At 42.8% G+C, this 16,229-nt stretch overlaps 1 protein-coding gene across 1 annotated transcript in view; it reads right to left on the bottom strand.

Annotated features, from left to right (window-relative positions):
* The window catches only part of LOC139389639 (tenascin-like), an 86,690-nt gene that overhangs the window by 56,899 nt on the left and 13,562 nt on the right, over nt 1-16,229 (bottom strand). The window contains exons 3-5 of the mRNA XM_071136504.1: nt 3,221-3,786; nt 1,644-2,864; nt 154-417 (exon numbers count right to left, since the gene is read on the bottom strand). Coding sequence (XP_070992605.1) covers nt 154-417; nt 1,644-2,864; nt 3,221-3,701 — 1,966 coding nt within the window. The 5' untranslated portion in view covers nt 3,702-3,786. The remainder of the gene's footprint in view (nt 1-153; nt 418-1,643; nt 2,865-3,220; nt 3,787-16,229) is intronic.

Genomic DNA, 16,229 nt, shown 5'->3' with positions numbered 1-16,229 from the left:
CCTTAATATGGACACCGTAGAGGTGAATTACATCTCCGGGCTGACGTTTCCCCAGTTACAGATCTAGGATCAGCTTACCTTCCACCAATCCTAACCTGAAAATCTGACACATGGTGAGAGTCTTCGGTCAACTTTTCACTACTCCTGACTTACGTGTTGCCACTCTGGCACTGACAGGGACACTCCTCTTGTTGCTGAGGACTGCGAAGACACTGATCAGATACTCCACACCAGGCTCCAGCTCACTGATGGTGGCGTTCTTCTGATCCCCATGCACACGCATGTCCAGCTCCAGGCCTCCAAGGGCGGTGGGCACATAGGTGACCAGGTACTCTGCCACCTGCATCTCGTTAGCCCAGGACAAGTCCACTGTCTCTGGGGTGACCTCCTGCACTGTCAGGTCCTTGGGTGGAGACACTGGAGAGAATCACAACCACATCATGTTAGGGGACATATTCAGTATAGTAGGTATAATTGTAACAGATTAGTGTTTTTTATTGCTTATACCATGGACTTGGTTGGGTACGCTTTATAAGATGACAAAATAATGCACAACTATGATACATATCACAAACGCAAGTTCATGTAGTCTTATTGAGCAGGGAAATTAAAATGTCCAGATTTGCTGAACGTAGAATTTCTGTCTGGAAATTCCAGCAGCTGCACAACTACATTTCAATGGAGGGTGGGCATCGAATAGCATCAATTGCCAAACCCATTTTTTTTTTTTATGTCTCTGATCTGAGGTATTTTGCGGCATCTAACGACATAAATTCGACCAAATCATCAATTCTCCTAGATGTCTCCAATTGCCATGGACATTTTCATTTGACATCCACATTAAACAGCAACATTATTTATTCAAAGCAATATAACCAATGTTGTGCAGCCAGACACTTTAGCATTTAAATGAATATCAGCCATAAACAAATGATATCACATCAAGCCATACTCCCATCAACCAAAGGATGTGAGATCTCTCTCTCTCTGTCTCTTTCTGTTTGTTCAAAATGACACCCTATTTCCTAGTACAGCGATTCTCAACTGGTGGGTCATGACCCAAATACGGGTCGCAGGAGGTTTTGAATGGGTCGAGAGTGTGAGCAAACATTTTTATTTTACATTTTTTATGAAAAATACTCCAGTCTGAAAATTAAACTACTAAAACCAGGTAGAAAGTGTGTAGAAATTAACCTATATATTTTTTAATAATTTTATATTTTTCTTTAATCACAGTATCTTCAATATAGAGTTATTAGCAGCGCTATTTAGAGGATTTGGTTGATTTTGTGTTCTCAAACCAGTGAGCTTAACATTCCTCACGCAGAATATGGGCTAAATGACAATGAAAAATGTGGGACTGCTGTTCCCTTTTCATATAACTAGTACACTTACTATAACTAGTACACTTACTATCAATATAGCATTCAAAATAGTTTTCCAGATTGCATTTTAGCCCCCTCAAAAATTTATATTGGTTTGCGACTGAGACAACCTGGTTCAATTTGGGTTCTGAGGCAAAACCAGTTGAGAACCACTGCCCTAATACACTACTTTTGACCAGAGCCCTATTGGCCCTAGTCAAAAGTAGTCCACTATAAAGGGAATAGGGTGCCATTTGGGATTAATCTTCGGTTTCTTACCCCCAGAGCAGTCCTCTCCGATGAAACCTTCATTACACAGACACACTCCATCCATACATCTCCCCTGGTCCTCACAGTCTCCTGGACAGGTCAGCACAGAGCAGTCCAGGCCCTGGAATCCCTCGAAGCACACACATGTCCCGTCCACGCAGTAGCCCCTCTCCAGGCAGTTTTTGGGACATGTCTTCTCACTGCAGTCCTCGCCAGCAAAGCCTTTGTTGCACACACACTGGCCGTTAACACAGTGCCCACGGTTCAGACATTTGTTGGGACAAGTCAGCTCGCTGCAGTCTTTGCCCGTGAAGCCAATGAAGCACACGCACGTGCCTTCAACACACTCGCCGCGTCCCAGGCAGTCTTTGGGGCAGGTCTTGATGCTGCAGTCGTCCCCGGCGAAGCCTTTACTGCACACACACTGTCCATTCAAACAGCGGCCTCGGTTCAGACACTTCATGGGGCAGGAGATTTCAGAGCAGTCGTCACCCTCAAATCCTACATTGCAGACACACTCTCCATTGACACACTGGCCTCTGTTGCTGCAGTTGTCTGGGCAAGACAGGGTGGAACAGTCCACTCCCTCGAAGCCTGGGTCGCAGATGCACCTCCCGTTGAAGCAATGGCCTTTCTCAGTACAATCGTTGGGGCAGGTGAGCTTGGAGCAGTCTTCACCGCTGTAGCCAGAGTGACACACACATTGGCCGTCGACACACATCCCACGGTTGTTACAGTTGCTAGGGCAGGTGAGTTCCCCACAGTCATCCCCGATGAAGCCCTCCTCACAGAAGCAGGTTCCGTTGACGCAGCGACCGCGGTCGTAGCAGTCGTTGGGGCAGATGAGCTCGGAGCAGTCGTAGCCCATCCACGGCTCGTCACACACACACTCATCGTCTACACAACGGCCGCGTCCCAGGCAGTTGTTCAGGCAGTTGGTCTGGGAGCAGTCGTTCCCGGTGAAGCCGTCCTCACAGATACACATGGCGTCGATGCACTCCCCGTTGTCCCCACAGTCCTCCTGACATGGCTCCATGCTGCAGTCGTCTCCGTGAAAGCCCTCGAAGCAGACACACTTTCCATCGACGCAGCGTCCCTGGTCTTGGCAGAAGTTGGGGCACTCAGACTCGGTGCAGTTGGGTCCCTTCCATCCGGGCTCACACACACAGCTGCAGGTCTCAGTGCTGAAGTTACCATGGCCATTACAGTAAGGCTTGGTGGCCACCTCACCTGAGGAAACGTAGAGGAAACAACACATACATCTATTAAATTATGATAATATTATAATCTTTGCAGGAAAATAATATATGTACAAAAAAACAATTGCAATGAGTCGGAATAGGGAATATTGATCTATAGCAGAATTAAAAGCAATGTAGGAATGTAATCTAAGTGAAAACTACAACTGCCACAAGAACAGTGTTTCTAAATCCTGGTCCTTGGAACCCAAAGGGGTAAACATTTTCCTTTTTGCCCTAGCACTAACACATTTTATACAACGAATCTACCCACTATCAAGCCTATAGTTGAAACAGGTGTGAAACACTGCCTGAGAATGTCTTTGGTCAAAATGTTCTGTGCTATACCTGTAACCTGGGCTCCACAGCAACCGGCTCCACTGCCACACTGTTCTCTGAGGCTGGACAGCTCAGACTCCAGCATCTCCAGTCTGCTAAAGATGTCCTTCATATCAGGCATGTGGTTGTCACAGCCACATGCCTGCTTGGGGATGTTGATGCGGTGGGTGAACACGATCTGGTTCTCTCCGTCCATCGTGTGGTCCTTGTTCTCCATGCCCTGCATGACCGACTGGACTGGACTTCGTTTAGGCTTGACCTTGGTTCCTTCTGGGCTCTCCATGTTTACGGAACACAGAGAGCTGGAGGGGACGTTGATGTTGTAGACGTGGTTGAAGACCACTGGTTGGTCAGGGTGGGGCAGGGTCAGGTTCTTAGAGGGTTCTCTCAGGGTTTCTCTGCGGTGGCGGATGATCTTCTTGACCAGGCCGGTGCTGGAGAGTTGAAGCAGCACAGCCACGGTCACACAGCCTAGGAGCAGGCCTTTCATCACCCTGATGACCAGGTCCAGTCACGTCCTGCTGGGGGCGCTTGTGAGCGGTCAGGGACGGTGGAGGAGAATGGAGTCCTTCTATCTGGGAGATGGTGCAGATGCCGTTGTGTGTAAGAAAGAAAGAAATAAGAAAGAAAGAAAGAAAGGAAAGAAAGAAAGAAAACATAATGTGAATAGAAGCAGAAGGTCAGCCTTCAGATAAACTGTATGTATGAAAAAGCAAGGAAACATTAGAGTTGAGGGAGATTTTGACAAATACTGCATGTTGTATTACAGTAGCTACTTTATCTATTTACAATCTCAACCAACTATGAATTCTCAAGTTATGAAACTCAGAACTATGTTGACATTTCCAGTTTTGTCTTGCTAGCCGTACGGAGCTGACAGTGACCAACACAAAACACCCCGATACACATGGGACCACTTGGCTGCAGTGAAATGTCATAGTATCCTACTAAAAGCAATTAACCTTCCACAGTCCCCCTCCAATACATGATCCTGTTGCAGCCTGCCTGCCTGCCTGCCTGCCTGCCTGCCTGTCTGTCTGTCTGTCTGTGTGTCTATCTGTCTGTCTGCCTATCCTTCCTTCCTTCCTTCCTTCCTTCCTTCCTTCCTTCCTTCCTTCCTTCCTTCCTTCCTTCCTTCCTTCCTTCCTTCCTTCCTTCCTTCCTTCCTTCCTTCCTTCCTTCCTTCCTTCCTTCCTTCCTTCCTTCCTTCCTTCCTTCCTTCCTTCCTCCCTTCCTTCCTTCCTTCCTTCCTTCCTTCCTTCCTTCCTTCCTTCCTTCCTCCCTCCCTTCCTTCCTTCCTTCCTTCCTGCCTGCCTGTTTCCCTGCCTACCTGCCTGCCTGTTTCTATGCCTGACTGCCTGTTTCCCTGCCTACCTGCCTGCCAGTCTCCCTGCATGCCGGTCTGCCTGCCTGCACCCCATCTCAACCCCCCTGGTCACAGTGGAGGACACAGACACTTAGTGGATGACATTGTGGCATTATTTTGTCTATTTCTCTGAGGACTAACACTGCAGGGACAATTACTGCAGGGGTGGTGTGTTGTGACCTTGAGTACTGCTCGAGCTTATTCTCCGTCCGGGTTTCTCATGACAGGCTGCCATAAACAGCAGGCAACACCTGCATGTGGGGAGTGGGGAGCTACCCTTCTACCTCCCCTTCCCGACTCCCTATACCACAACCCAAGCTGACAGATTAATACCGATGAGGGGGAGACCATCTGCAGGTTTCTGGCTAGCCTAGTGGCGCATGGAGTGGCCGGGTGTTCAGTTTGCGCATCAAATGGCACCCTATTCCCTTTATAGTGCACTACTTTTGACTAGAGCCCTATGGGTATTAGTTGTTTTTTTAAAATAGTAAACTGTAAAGGGGATAGGGTGCTATTTGGTACGCATCACAGGGCTCCCCAAGGGTCAGATCAGCATTCACCTCACCGCTCTACAGACGGCCATTCAGCTTCATTTGGTAACATGATTATTTCTACACCAGAAGTTACTGGGCTGTTTGGCAAGGCTCCTGAGCATTGAGGCTGCTTTGTTAAATCATTTTTTTCATTTAATTTATTTCACCTTCATTTAACCAGGTAAGCTAGTTGAGAACAAGTTCTCGAGGGGCGAATGGCTCAAAATAATGGCTGTAACAGAGCAAATGGAATGGCATCAAACACATGAAAACCATGTATTTGATATCATCCCATCAATGCCGCTCTAGCCATTACCATGAGCCCTTACTCCGCAATTAAGGTACCACCTACCTCATGTGCTCCTGATACATGTTGTTTCTTTTAAGAGTAATGGTCTGCTGGAAAATGTGCCGAGATTAAATTGTGGTTTAGAGACAGGTAGTAAAAGTTTGTTTTCTTTCCTTTAATCTTGTGGTTAGATAAAACATACAGGTTGGTTAAAGTATTCACCACTGTAAATACAGGTTAGCTAAAGTATTCACCACTGTAAATACAGGTTAGTTAAAGTATTCACCACTGTAAATACAGGTTAGTTAAAGTATTCACCACTGTAAATACAGGCTAGTTAAAGTATTCACCACTGTAAATACAGGTTAGTTAAAGTATTCACCACTGTAAATACAGGTTAGTTAAAGTATTCACCACTGTAAATACAGGTTAGTTAAAGTATTCTCTCTTGTAAATACAGGTTATTTAAATTATTATCCACTGTAAATACAGGTTAGTTAAAGTATTCTCCACACCAAATACAGGTTAGTTAAAGTATTCACCACTGTAAATACAGGTTAGTTAAAGTATTCACCACTGTAAATACAGGTTAGTTAAAGTATTCTCTCTTGTAAATACAGGTTATTTAAATTATTATCCACTGTAAATACAGGTTAGTTAAAGTATTCTCCACACCAAATACATGTTAGTTAAAGTATTCACCACTGTAAATACAGGTTAGTTAAAGTATTCTCCACACCAAATACAGGTTAGTTAAAGTATTCACCACTGTAAATACAGGTTAGTTAAAGTATTCACTCTTGTAAATACAGGTTAGTTAAAGTATTCTCCACACCAAATACAGGTTAGCTAAAGTATTCACCACTGTAAATACAGGTTAGTTAAAGTATTCACCACTGTAAATACAGGTTAGTTAAAGTATTCACCACTGTAAATACAGGCTAGTTAAAGTATTCACCACTGTAAATACAGGTTAGTTAAAGTATTCACCACTGTAAATACAGGTTAGTTAAAGTATTCACCACTGTAAATACAGGTTAGTTAAAGTATTCTCTCTTGTAAATACAGGTTATTTAAATTATTATCCACTGTAAATACAGGTTAGTTAAAGTATTCTCCACACCAAATACAGGTTAGTTAAAGTATTCACCACTGTAAATACAGGTTAGTTAAAGTATTCACCACTGTAAATACAGGTTAGTTAAAGTATTCTCTCTTGTAAATACAGGTTATTTAAATTATTATCCACTGTAAATACAGGTTAGTTAAAGTATTCTCCACACCAAATACATGTTAGTTAAAGTATTCACCACTGTACATACAGGTTAGTTAAAGTATTCTCCACACCAAATACAGGTTAGTTAAAGTATTCACCACTGTAAATACAGGTTAGTTAAAGTATTCACTCTTGTAAATACAGGTTAGTTAAAGTATTCTCCACACCAAATACATGTTAGTTAAAGTATTCACCACTGTAAATACAGGTTACTTAAAGTATTCGCTCTTGTAAATACAGGTTAGTTAAAGTATTCACCACTGTAAATACAGGTTAGTTAAAGTATTCTCCACTGTAAATACAGGTTAGTTAAAGTATTCACCACTGTAAATACAGGCTAGTTAAAGTATTCACCACTGTAAATACAGGTTAGTTAAAGTATTCACCACTGTAAATACAGGTTAGTTAAAGTATTCACCACTGTAAATACAGGTTAGTTAAAGTATTCTCCACACCAAATACAGGTTAGTTAAAGTATTCACCACTGTAAATACAGGTTAGTTAAAGTATTCGCTCTTGTAAATACAGGTTAGTTAAAGTATTCTCCACACCAAATACATGTTAGTTAAAGTATTCACCACTGTAAATACAGGTTACTTAAAGTATTTGCTCTTGTAAATACAGGTTAGTTAAAGTATTCACCACTGTAAATACAGGTTAGTTAAAGTATTCTCCACTGTAAATACAGGTTAGTTAAAGTATTCACCACTGTAAATACAGGCTAGTTAAAGTATTCTCCACTGTAAATACAGGTTAGTTAAAGTATTCTCCACTGTAAATACAGGTTAGTTAAAGTATTCTCCACTGTAAATACAGGTTAGTTAAAGTATTCTCCACTGTAAATACAGGTTAGTTAAAGTATTCTCCGGTGTGGGCAACCGAGCTTGAACGTGAAGCATTAACTACATGTTCTGTATGAACACAAGAATAGATGTTGACATAAAGGGGGGATTTGTGAAGACTATTCCTAACAAAATTGTATTAAGTAACTATTAGGTCACTTAGTTTAAGTTAAGAGTGACATATTTAGAAATACCTCCTTATTGGCACATTATACGTGGGGACATGAGTGTAAATACAAATGTAACAATGGATTTCCTGCCTTCAATAAAAGTGTGTGTGTTTTGTACCACAAGCTAATTAAATGCTTACTTTTCTGCACCATTTATTTGGTGTTCCTCATCTTCAGTAAGTACATCATTTCTACACTCTCCCCTGTGAGAGCAGACGGTGGGGGGCTGACAGACAGGACAGTCATTGGCACAGGGAAGTCATGAACAGGTAACATCCTGTGCTGTGAGGAGCTGCTCTGCTTCTGTCTGCTCGGCCTCCTGAACCGGGGCTGGCTGATGTGTGATTAGGCTGGCTGACAGATGAGCCCCAGTCACAGGGATACAGGGGATGGGATCCCATGACTGATCTCAGCCTCAGCAGCCCCACGTAGCCAGCCGCTGATTCGACAGACAGGGATGAGTGCCTCCGTGATGTACGCACAGTAAGAGCACTAATGGGAGCGCTAAAGATCTGGACCCTAGGGGTGCTAAAAAGCTACCCCCCACCTCACAGGCATACACACACACACACACACACACACACACACACACACACACACACACACACACACACACACACTCACACACTCACTCCACTGTGCCTGAGCATCGCAAACCAGGGATTAAATCAACAAAATAGCCAGAAAATTGCTTTGAGCTGCTGCTGGGGTTTTAGTTCTGGACGGATGGTTGGCTTTCTCACTTTGGAGGCTGGCTGGCTTCTCTCCACATGAACCTCTAAGGGACCCAACCCTCCCTGAGAGACAAAACTACTCTTTGTGTGAGGCATTATTTAGCAAATCTGTGGCTTTGGCAAAACACAGTATTATTCCAAAAACAAGTGGAAAGGAATAAAACATGTCTAATCAGAATCAACTATCTACAGACAGGAGAAGCTAATGCCAGCTTCTTGTGACCATACGGTTATTATTAGATGATACTGTGAATAACAGACAGTTGTAGCTTTTTTCTACCATGGGAAACGAAGAAAACGGCCTCCCCTCCTGGACTTCCATCAGCAGACCCCCGTGGCCATGGTTTGATGCTAATGCAGCTGGTCGCTGGCACACCAACTCAGACCTGACACTATTTGACTGCTGCTGCTTTCTAATTCTTTCACTTGTTTTTACTCTATTGTTAGCTTCTCAGACCGCAACAAAGCCAGTTGGCTGCCATGTGGCCAATGTGAGGGGAATTTTACCAGGGAAAGTAGAACCTGCTGGCTGGCACACATATTTAGTGCAAGTGATCTATATTAGCCCAGTATTGTATGAGTGGTACTGAGCCGGCAACACTTCAGTTTTATACCCACCCCACACAGAGGACAGCTGGGAATGGTTTCAAACAAAGTCCCGTCTTCAAAAGCTTCTTATTCAAAACTTTGCAGTAGTGACTATTCATCTGTCTTAACAATGGTGCCCATTTAAGCAATAAGGCCCGAGGAGGTGTTCTCTGCACGACGCAACGAGGAGTGCCAGGTTACAGCCCTTAGCAAAGGTTTGGATTGATTAATTCGAAAAAATGGCAAAGAAGAATGAGTCTACAGATCTCAAAACAAGCAAAGCAGCATCCTTCTCTGATCCTGCCATATGGACATACATAATGATCATGGGGATTAGAGACGATGTCTGCACCCCTGTGGAAAACCAATTAGCATAATAAAAAAATCCCCATGAAAATATCTGTTCAAAGTTTCTCAGTCCAACGCATCTCTCCGTCCAAACATCGGTTTATCCTACAAACTATTAAGACCCCTCTATGGAAAGATGAGACTCTCACAAACACAATGGTGTTCTCCGTTTTGCTCTGAATTCGGTACAGCCGATGGGGCTTGTTGGTAGAGCCAATCTTCCAACCTCTGTATGTAGTGTCCGAAGAGTTTGGGCTGCACACTAATAGGACACCTCTGTGGAAATTTGTGGATCTGGCTATTTCAGCCACACCCGTTGTTCACAAATGTATAAAATCGAGCACACAGCCATGCAATCTCCATTGACAAACATTGACAGTTGAAGGGCCGTACTGAAGAGCTCAATGACTTTATACACGGGACCGTCATACTCAGTTAGTCACATTTTTGCCCTGCTACAGCTGCCACGGTTAACTGTAAGTGTTGTTATTGTGAAGTGGAAATGTCTAGGAACAAAAACGGATCAGCTGTGAATTGATTGGTCAGACAAGCTCACAGAACGGGACTGCAGAGCGCTGAAGAGCGTAGCACATGAAAATTGTCTGTCCTCAGTTGCAACACTCACTACCAAGCATAGTGCCAACTGTAAAGTTTGGTGGAGTAGGAAAAATGGTCTGGGGCTGTTTCTCATGGTTCTGGCTAGGCCCCTTAGATCCAGTGAATGGAAATCTTAACACTACAGCAAGTAATTACGTTCTAGACAATTCTGTGCTTTCAACTTTGTGGCAACAGTTTGGGGAAGGCCCTTTCCTGTTTCCGCATGACATTGCCCCAGTGCACAAAGTGAGGGCCATACAGAAATGGTTTGTCGAGATTGGTGTGGAAGAACTTGACTGGCCAAAACAGAACCCTGACCTCAATCCCATCGAGCACCTTTGAGGTGAATTGGAACGCCGACTGCGAGCCAGGCCAAATTGCTCAACATCAGTGCCCGACCTCACTAATGCTTTTGTAGCTGAATGGAAGCAAGTCCCTGCAGCAATGTTCTAACATCTAGTGGAAATCCTTCCCAGAAGAGCGGAGGCTGTTATAGCAGCAAAGGGGGGACCAACTCCATATGAATGCCCAAGATGTTGGAATGAGATGTTCGACGAGCAGGTGTACAGTAGTATACATATGGAGACTGTTCAGTGACAAAAATGTACAAAGATGTTTGTTTTTTAATGTTTCCTGATCTTTCTTATATCTCTCAGATATAGGACAGACACTTCAGAACAAATTTCTTTTGTATTTTTGGGGGGGCCTTTCTGTTGTTCCATATAGTGAATCTGTTATTCAATGCGGTTTAGATAGGGTTTAGACTGTTATGGGATCAAGAAATAGGGTAAAATGTGATAGTTTTAACTAGGTTGACATGATTTGGATTGATCAAATAAGGACGAAACTACATTAATCTACTGTAGCTACATTGCAAGCATCGGGTGAACTGATGAACAGTTTTACCATGTGGGTGTGGATACAATAAGCATGGTCCTTCATTTTCTATGGAAAATAAAATATTGTGTGAGACAGAACTGAGACCCCATAGAAATTAAATCTAATCCCCAGAAGTGTTTCTTTACATAAATCTGCTTTCATACTTGACTGTACCTCCCTGCTTTTGTCATCAGTGTAATGTAAGAACCATGGCACTGTGGCTCCAACTCCAACCAATGAAAGCCATGATCCTCCTTTACTTTACGGTACTAAACATGATTTTTTCTTCTCTGATGAAGACTCTCCTCTGTGTGCTGCGTTTTTTCCTTCTGTACTGTGTTGGAGGATCTTGATCCTTCAATAAATCCAGTGAGTGCACTTATTTAACACAAAGCAGAAGGAAGAGGATGAGGCTTGAACACAGCAAGAGGGAAAACCAGGACCCTGCAGGCCATTGAAATCCCTATAAGCTACAGTTTTGCCTATAAGCTACAAAATTTTCCTTCGATTGTATCCCAAATGGCGCTCTAGTCCCTAGTGCATTTCTTTTGACCAAGACCTATGGTCAAAATAAAGGCAATATTTAGGGAATAGGCGCAAGTAAGATTTTTGTTATAAATGTTTAATCGCTTAGCATAGCTGCTACCGTTTCCCACGTTAACCTCTAGTTTCAGGGGAAATTAACAATTATTGCTATTCTGTCGATGATTGCTTTTCCAGGAGTGCCTTACATTTTCTTTCCTTGTCCCATCTTTAAGACACTGGAAGTTGTTATTTCAATTGGTTCTGGAGGAGCACTTTATGATTGATGAGAGGGAGCTTTCCGCCTGTAGAGGATTTCAGATGTTATATGCAGAAGCCAGGATTTCTTTCAAACTCAGCTCAGCCTGGCCCCCATGCTGCAAACTTAATTATCACTCTAGCCTACAGTGGCGGCCTGGGACCAAAAATCAATAACCGACCCATTTTCTTTCCTTTAAAAACCCAAGAAATACAGGTCCATTGGGCTAAAAATGGACTACCAGTTGTCCCTTGGTAATCTAGCTTAACTAATACTCACTGTTCCATATGGTACAATCAAAATAAATCACTAGAAAAGACAACTGTTCACCACGCACAGTTTGGCCTGTCACTGCAACCAGTCTGTTTGGTAAAAAATACTAACTATTGATAGAGCAGGAAGGAAGGCAAGCGTCATCATTCTGCGGGCATATGTGTTTCATGACATAAACGCAAGCTAATACAGATCATGACTGTCTGCTAATGATAAATGGAAGATATGCCCGAGGAGTAAAAAGGAAGCAGTTGCATTGCTGGAGTGTACTACTGTCTACCGTATCAGTCAGATCAACTACACAACAAACAAACTGAATAATGAAACAGATTGGCACACTTGATGTGTAAAAACTGTACATATTCAATGATTTCTTCAACCAACTCCCAGGACTGTATCTACATCCCCAGTATGTTAAACAGAGAACAGGAAAAAGCATGCTTTTCGTTTCAGTAGAAATTATCAAGCTTGCCTAGTTTTGTAGGTGTACCCATGGCAAAGACGGGCTTGCCTTCCTTGGCACACACTCTTATTTAATCTGGGTCGCTCGTGAGGAGGTGAATGACCAGTTATTGTCTGTAGGATCTTTTCACCTTGAGAGACGCCTTACAAAATATCTCAGTGGATGTGTACTGACCCAGAGTATCAGGCTCATAGACCATGGTATCAGAGTACGAGGCTCAATGACCAGGAAATTCTGCTCCAACAAAAGATCATGAGAAAATACATCACATCAAACTGCCACACTTACATCTTCCATTTACTACAAAGCCCAGAAAAAAACTCTCTCTTATCACATTTCAAGATTAACGTTTAAAGAGAAGCTTGGCGATAAGGAGGACACACGGGCTAATATTGAAATGGTTTGATATGCACATAAATCATAAAAAAACGCCTGCAAGGTGAAAGGGTTTCTACTTATGTCCTCTTCTGGAGCGGTTAAAGTGTTTGTTTCAATCTCCACGAAGGTCACAATCAGAGAGAGAAAGAGAGAAGGAGAGAGAGAGAGAGAGGGAGAGAGAGAGAGAGAGAGAGAGAGAGAGAGAGAGAGAGAGGGAGAGAGAGAGAGAGAGAGAGAGAGGGTGAGGGGGGAGAGAAGAGATAGTTGCTGAGGCCAGCACTATATCTGTATGGCTGAGAGTTATAATCATCAAACACAGAAATTGATTTCCTGTATGACTTATAACGTGGATTGAATGCGAGTGCGAGTGAGAAATGGGATCGATTGTAAACTCCAGCCCTCAGTCATGTTGTTGCTGCTCACCAAAATGGGTTTCTAAAGTTATCACCTTGCAACAATTGGAAACCCGGTGCTCTCTGTCCTTGTCTCGATCGATCAAACAGTACACAACCCTTACTGATATTGCACAGTGTTGAACTGAGTTGAAAACGACGCAAGAATTCATTTTTGAAAACACCGTAGACGAAGCAGTCAATCAATCTCATCTTATCCATTCAAAGGGAGGGGAGGAAGACACCGCATGCTTTAGAGAGATGAGGCTCACTGATGGTACTGACTGTGCCCAAGACCTAACACATTGGAAAAGACAAACACAAAAGGGTGCCATTTTGGATGCAGCCTCTAACGCAGTCCACTGCCTCTAAACAAGCCCTCTCAGTCTAGTTTGCTAGTGGACGACTAGACGCAGGCACCCCTCAGACATTTATTTTCTCTGGCCTGGATACAATTTAAAGGGCAGTCAGTTGTGGCAGGTTTGGGCTCACTGATTGGTTTCTAACTAATTGTTTTGAGCAGTCATAATAAACATTTGTTCGGATGAAAGGCCTAGATGGTAACGACACAGAAATTGACCCTCATATCTGGCTGTTGGACAAGTCACAGAGGTGATAAGAAATTTCACCTCACATTAAATGTAGCCTAAATGTGTTTGGTATTTCTGAGCTGTATACATTACCATGTTGATGATAACTATAATTGAATAATTGCAGAACTGCAAATAACCCCACAAGATTAACTTTAATGGCATAGTGCAGTCAAAAACATGATTTTGCTGTGTTTTATATATATTTCCACACTATGAGGTTGGAACTATACTGTGAAATTGTGAAAATGCTCTTTTAGTGTAAGAGCTGTTTGACCAGACTAGCTGAAATGTCAGCCTGTTTTCATGGGATGGAGTTTTGGCCTGCCTGGTGACATTACCAGCAGGTAAATTAGCTAATAGACCAATAAGAAAGAGAGTTCCAACCCTCTCTGCCAATAACAGCTAGTTTTCAGTTTTTCCCTCTCCACTCAGAACACTCCCAGGCAGTCCTAGCAAAATTCTTGCTTAAGAAATTGCTCTTTGCTAAGAAACTATTTCTGTTTATTTTTGACCATTTTATTTGAAAACAATCACAGTAAGGTACATAATCGTTACCCAGAAATGATCTGATATTGAGATAAAAATGTCTGATGCGTTGGACCTTTAAGGAACTTGAAATTGTAGACAAGTCTCTTAGAATATGCATACCGTCTTTGGAAAGTATTCAGACACTTTTTCCACACTTTGTTAGGTTACAGCCTTATTCTAAAATGATTAAATTGTTTTTCTTCCTCATCAATTTACTCGTAATACCCCATAATGACAAAGCGAAAACAGGATTTTAGAACATTTTGCGAAAAACGGAAGATCACATTTACATAAATATTCAGACTCTTTACTCAGTTATTTCGTGAAGTATATTTGGCACTACAGCCTTTAATCTTCTTGAGTATGACAGTACAAGCTTGGCACACCCGTATTTAGGAAGTTTCTCCATTCTTCTCTGCATATCCTGTGTGTTTAGGGTAATTTTCTGGTTGGAAGGTGAACCTTCGCCCTAGTCTGACGTCCTGGGCACTCTGAGCTGGTTTTCATAAATAATCTCTCCCTACTTTGCACCGTTCAACTCGATCCTGACTAGTCTCCCAGTCCCTGCCACTGAAAAACATCCCCACAGCATGATGCTGCCACCAACATGCTTCACCGTATGGATGGTGTCAGGTTTCCTCCAGACGTAATGCTTGAAATTCAGGCCAAAGAATCTTGGTTTCATCAGACCAGATAATCTTGTTTCTCATGGTCTGAGAGTCTTTAGGTGCCTTTTGATAAACTCTAAGTGGGCTGTCAGGTGCCTTTTACTGAGGAGTGGCTTCCGTCTTGCCACTCTAACATAAAGGCCTGATTGGTGGAGTGCTGCAGAAAAGGTTGTCCTTCTGGAATGTTCTCCCATCTCCACAGAGGAACTCCGGAGCTCTGTCAGAGTGACCATCGGGTTCTTGGTCACCTCCCTGACCAAGGCCCTTATCTCCCGATTGCTCAGTTTGGCTGGGCGACCAGCTCTAGGAAGAGTCTTCATGGTTCCAAACTTCTTCGATTTAAGAATGATGGAGGCCACTGTGTTCTTGGCGACCTTCAATGCTGCAGAATTTTTTTGGTACCCTTCCCTAGAGCTCCACGGACAATTCCTTCGACTTACTGGCTTGGTTTTTGCTCTGACATGCACTGTGGGTCCTTGTATAGACAGGTCTGTGCCTTTCCAAATCATGTCCAATCAACTGAATTCACCACAGGTGGACTCCAATCAAGTTGTTGAAACATCTCAAGGATGATCAATGGAAACAGAATGCACTGGAGCTCAATTCTGAATACTTATGTAAATAAGGTATTTCTGTTTTAAAATGTGTATAAATTAGCTAACATTTTTTTTAAATATCATGTCATTATGGGTTATTGTATTTAGATTGCTGAGGATTTTTTATTTATTTAATCAATTTTAGAATAAGTCTTTCACTTAACAAAATGTGGGAAAAGTCAAGGGGTCTGACTACTTTCAGAAGGCACTGTACAGTATGTTTCTAAACTAAGGGGTAAACACTCAGAGAAGGGAGAATATTAAATAAATCATGTGTTACAATGTTTTGATTATATCCCCTCCTGGCATATAGCTTATAATTTTCCTTGGTATGGGAAAAGCTTAAAATTACTTGAAAGTTTTAAATCGAAATATGGTCTTATTTTTTTCTCGGGATGAAAGGGCTTGGTTTCATATAAATCAAGCCCCATGTTATTGATCTTCCATGACCCTGGTGTATCTGATGCCACAGATAGCAGGGGAGTGGGTTGGTTGGTGTGTTCATGTCTGATAAGACAGGCTGGGGGTGGAGGACTGTGTCACCAGCACAAACACTTATCGCAATGCACTGCTAAGTCCCAAATGGCACCCTATTCCCTATATGGTGCACCTTCAAAAGTAGTACACTACATAGGGAATAGAGTGCCATTTGGGACTCAGACAATGAACAGCTAGTGAGATCATCTAGCCAGGGGTGAACAGTATCACCCTGATTGAAACACAG

This window comes from Oncorhynchus clarkii, chromosome 30 (assembly GCF_045791955.1).
Source record: "Oncorhynchus clarkii lewisi isolate Uvic-CL-2024 chromosome 30, UVic_Ocla_1.0, whole genome shotgun sequence".
In the NCBI taxonomy this organism is placed as follows: domain Eukaryota; kingdom Metazoa; phylum Chordata; class Actinopteri; order Salmoniformes; family Salmonidae; genus Oncorhynchus; species Oncorhynchus clarkii.
This window is presented reverse-complemented; position numbering and strand designations above follow the sequence as displayed.